The sequence below is a fragment of the Pyrus communis genome, chromosome 11, assembly GCF_041283825.1.
Source record: "Pyrus communis isolate YQ-2024b chromosome 11, ASM4128382v1, whole genome shotgun sequence".
Classification (NCBI taxonomy): Eukaryota; Viridiplantae; Streptophyta; class Magnoliopsida; order Rosales; family Rosaceae; genus Pyrus; species Pyrus communis.
Genome location: NC_142575.1, coordinates 20,571,678 through 20,575,971, shown reverse-complemented (window position 1 = coordinate 20,575,971; position 4,294 = coordinate 20,571,678). Strand labels below are relative to the sequence as shown.

General features: G+C 42.5%; 1 protein-coding gene across 1 annotated transcript; it reads left to right on the top strand.

Moving 5' to 3' along the window:
* Positions 1-3,159: 3,159 nt before the first annotated feature.
* Positions 3,160-4,071, top strand: LOC148693053 (uncharacterized). Its single transcript, XM_088680295.1, has 2 exons — positions 3,160-3,353; positions 3,432-4,071. Exons 1-2 carry the CDS (start codon positions 3,160-3,162, stop codon positions 4,069-4,071), a joined length of 834 nt encoding a protein of 277 aa, XP_088536421.1.
* The last annotated feature ends 223 nt before the right edge of the window (positions 4,072-4,294 follow it).

Below are 4,294 nucleotides of genomic sequence, written 5' to 3'. Positions count from 1 at the left end.
CTCAATAAACATACATAAATAAGTTATCAATCAAACGGTTAAACAAATTGAATCCACAACTTATGAAACGCAATTAGAAGTAATCAAATCAAAATGCAAGCATAAACATTTATTTCGAATCCCCCCCCCTAGCCAAGGGGGGTTTAGTTCCTCATGGTACAAAACAAAGAGAATTGAAATTAAACATTGTAATTGAGGAAAAGAAACACCTAAACATTCCAACAACTCAAACTTGAATTGTATGAACGTTTAGGCACTCTTCTCCTCCTCTTCGTTGTAGCATAAGGTCTAAGGGATGTTGTTGGTGTGTTGAATGGATTGGGGAATGATTGGGTAGTGTTTTAGAGGAATGGGGAGTGATGGAAATGAAGAGAATGATGCTGGAAATGCAAAGAAACTCACGGCAAAAGGGGGAAGTGTTTGTGTTGTGGTATGTACAATGGAATGGAAGTGTGGGATGAATTGAGGTGTGTATGAATGAGAATGCAAGGGTTTTTATAGGAGGAGTGGAGGTGTATATGGCTGTTTATTTAAGCATGCATGTGGCTGGAATGTGGTGGAAAAACAGCTAGGAAAGTTGGTGGAAAGCTGGAAAGCATGTGGCAAGGTGTGTAGGTGCTGGAATTGCAAAGAAAACCCACGGCAAAGACTTGTTTGGGTGCATGTGATGATTTCTGTGGTGGGTTATGCATGGCAAGGCTGGAATGTGGTGTAATGATGAAGGAATAATGTCTTGGTGGCTGGAATGATGAAGTGGAATGCTGGAATTGCACAAGGGAAAAGCTGGAAAGGAAAGAGATAGCCACGGCAATGGGTGTTTGGGGTTGGAAATGCATGTGTTTGCATGTGAATGCTGTTTGTGTGAAGTGTGTGTGAATGCATGTGGATTAAAGAGTGAATGGTGGCTGCAATGATGAAGACATGTGGCTGAAATGAAAAGGAAATGCAAAAGGGAAAAGCTGGAAATGGGAGTGAAGAGCACGGCATTGAGTGTGGATGAGTTGGAAAAGCATGTGAATGCTAGGCAAAGTGCATGCGAATGATTTGTGGTGTAATGATGAAGAGAAGTTGCTGAAAATCTAAGGGGAAGGCACGGCAAAGAAGGATTTCAGGATGCATGTGTGTGAATGGTGGTTTTGCATGGCTTTGATGGGTTGTTTGATTGGGCTAGAGGTTTTGCATGGCTTTGATGGATTGTTTGATTGGGCTAGGCCCTTTGTTTTATGTCCAAAATGCATACAAGGCCTTCAAATTCGTCCAACACTTTGGCTCCAAGCATAAGCTTTCCATTCTAAGCCCAATCTTGCTCCAAAATGCTCCGACATGCACCTTTTTGCCTCCTTAGCCATATTAACCTAGAAACACACGAAAATGGCATAAAGGACTAAAATAACTAAAGAAACACAACGTAAATGCACGAGAACAAGCCAATTAAGTCGCATAAATATGCTCCTATCAGCAGCACACCCATATTTGATTATTCCAACAGGGCCATGAAAAATAATGAACGAACTTTGAGGTCTGGCCATCAAGTGTTTCACGTAAATGACATCAGGGGAGGCAAGTATCAAAAGCCTAACTGGGATCCAATATGTTTCTACCCTGAGGAAGAAAGAGGTATCACCTACCCTCACAACGACCCATTAATCGTGGAGGCTCACATAGCCAACTTTGATGTACGACGAATCCTGGTAGACACGAGGGCTTCGGTCAATATCATGTTTGCTAAAGCATTCAGAGCACTTAATGTAGCTGAACACTTGCTCGATCACTCAGTTTCTCCTCTGATAAGCTTTTCCGGTGATGTCGTGCAACTTTAGGGAGCATACATTTACCTTTCACCATCGGTACAGGCCATTACACAGCCACCAACACCACTAACTTCCTGGTGGTTAACTGCCCAACAGCATACAATGTCACCTTTGGACCCACAAGCATCAATGATCTCAAGGCCATGGTATCCACACATATGTTGTTGATGAAATTTCCAAACCCCTATGACAACGGTTCCATCAGAGGAGATCAACTTAGTGCACGATCATGTTAAACACTTCAGTCAAGCAATAACACTTGCATGTGCCCAAAGAAATACTTTCTATACATGACCAAGTTATAAAGACTAGCTTGAACAAAGCCAACTTGGATCTTCACGGTGGTAACAGTTAACCCGACGATCCTCGAGATGACTCTTTCACCCAGCAAGCACAACCTGTTGAAGAGTTGGAGAATGTCTTTATCTCAAAAGATTATTCGGACCGCATAGTGAAGATTGGCACCACTTTGTTACCAACCATACAGTTGGCATTAATCTCTTTTTTGCAAGAGAACGCTGAAGTCTTCGCCTGGTCATTCGAAGACATACCAGGCATCTCTCCCGATATCATCTATCATCGCTTGAGTATTGATCCCAAGAACAAGCCGATGAGGCAGAAGCGAAGATCTTATGACGCTGAATGATACAAGGCAATGAAGGCAGAAGTTGAAAAACTCAAAGGCATCGGCTTTATTCGTGAAGTCAATTATTTAACATGGGTAGTAAATATGGTCCTTGTTAAAAAAAATCCAACCAAGGAAAGTCTCTTGCTTCAAAAGATCTTGTGGAGAATGTGTGTCGACTACACCGACTTAAACAAAGGATGCCCGATCGATAACTTTCCCCTTCCTCTCATTGATAAACTTATAGACTTTACAACAGGGTGTGAACTCTTGAGCTTTATGGATGCTTACTCAAGGTACAACCAATTCCTCATAAACCCTTCAGACCATGAACACACGACCTTTACTATTAACAGAGGACTATATTGTTATAAAGTCATGTCATTCGGCCTAAAGAATGTAAGGGTGACTTATCAAAGATTAGTCAATTTGATTTTTGCTGAACAAATTAGGAAGAGCATGGAAGTTTATGTTGATGATATGTTAGTCAAAAGCAAACATGTTGATCAACACATCACCAACCTGTTTGAAACCTTCTCCATCCTGAAGAAGTATCGAATGAGGTTAAACCCCAACAAATGCGCCTTCAGCGTGGGCTCTGGAAAATTCTTGGGCTTCATGATTAGCCAACGAGGCATTGAAGCTAACCCCAAGAAGATCAAAGCAATCATTCACATGAAAGAACCAGTAACTTCAAAAGACATCCAGAGCCGTACTGGCAAAATGGCAACCTTGACCAGGTTCATCTCTAAGGCCACAGGCAAATGCACTCCTTTTCTCAAAGCACTTAAGGGAAGTAAGAAGTACATTATGTGGGCTGATGAATGTGCCGAAGCATTTAAGAGCCTCAAGGAGTACATGAGTAAAGCCCATCTGCTCTCCAAACCTGAAGTTGGTGACACCTTAATTGTCTTACTGTCTATCTCGGCTTCAGCAATTAGTTTCGTTCTCATTTGAAGGGATGGTAGTACCGAATGACCTGTCTACTACATTAGCAAGGCTCTACAAGATGCGGAGACACGATACTCCAACATTGAGAAATTAGCTCTAGCATTAGTCATGTCTGCTCGGAAACTTTGCCCCTACTTCCAAGCAGACTCCATCATCATGCTTACCAATCACCCTCTTCGACAAATACTTCAAAGTCCTGATACTTCAGGGCGAATGATCATATGGGCAATAGCACTAGGTGAGGTTAACATCTCCTACCACCCAAAGCTAGTTGAGAAGGGCCAAGCAATTGCAGATTTCATCGTCGAATTCACTTATCATGTTGACATTTCTCCTACACCTGAGGCAGTGGCTTCATTACCCCTAGAAGCTCGGAAGGTAAAACCAATACTCCTAGTATGGACTCTATATGTTGATGGCTCATCCAACCAACAGGGTTTTAGAGCAGCACTAGTCCTGACTACCCCCGACAAAGTGGCAATGGAGTATGCTCTTAGCTTCAAATTCAAGGCATCAAACACTGAGGCCGAGTACGAAGCCCTTTTAGCAAGCATACGTTTGGCCAAACACCTTGGAGTTAAACAAATTGATATCTTCAGCGACTCCCAATTAGTAGTTAACCAGGTCATGAACAACTTTGATGCTAAGGGTAGCTCTATAGCAGCATATCTTGCGCCAACATAACTTTTGCTCAAACACTTCCACTACCAGATCACCCAAGTTCCTCGAGCGGCAAACAGTCATGTAGATGCTTTGGCTCGCCTCGCCTCAACAGTGGAAGACAAGATTGGGAGAAAAATTCATGTCGAACTGTTGGCAGCACCAAGCACCATGGTCATAGAAGTATGTAACTTTCAACAGGGGGATAGTTGGATCACCCCGATTTATAAGTTCCTTGCTTATGGCA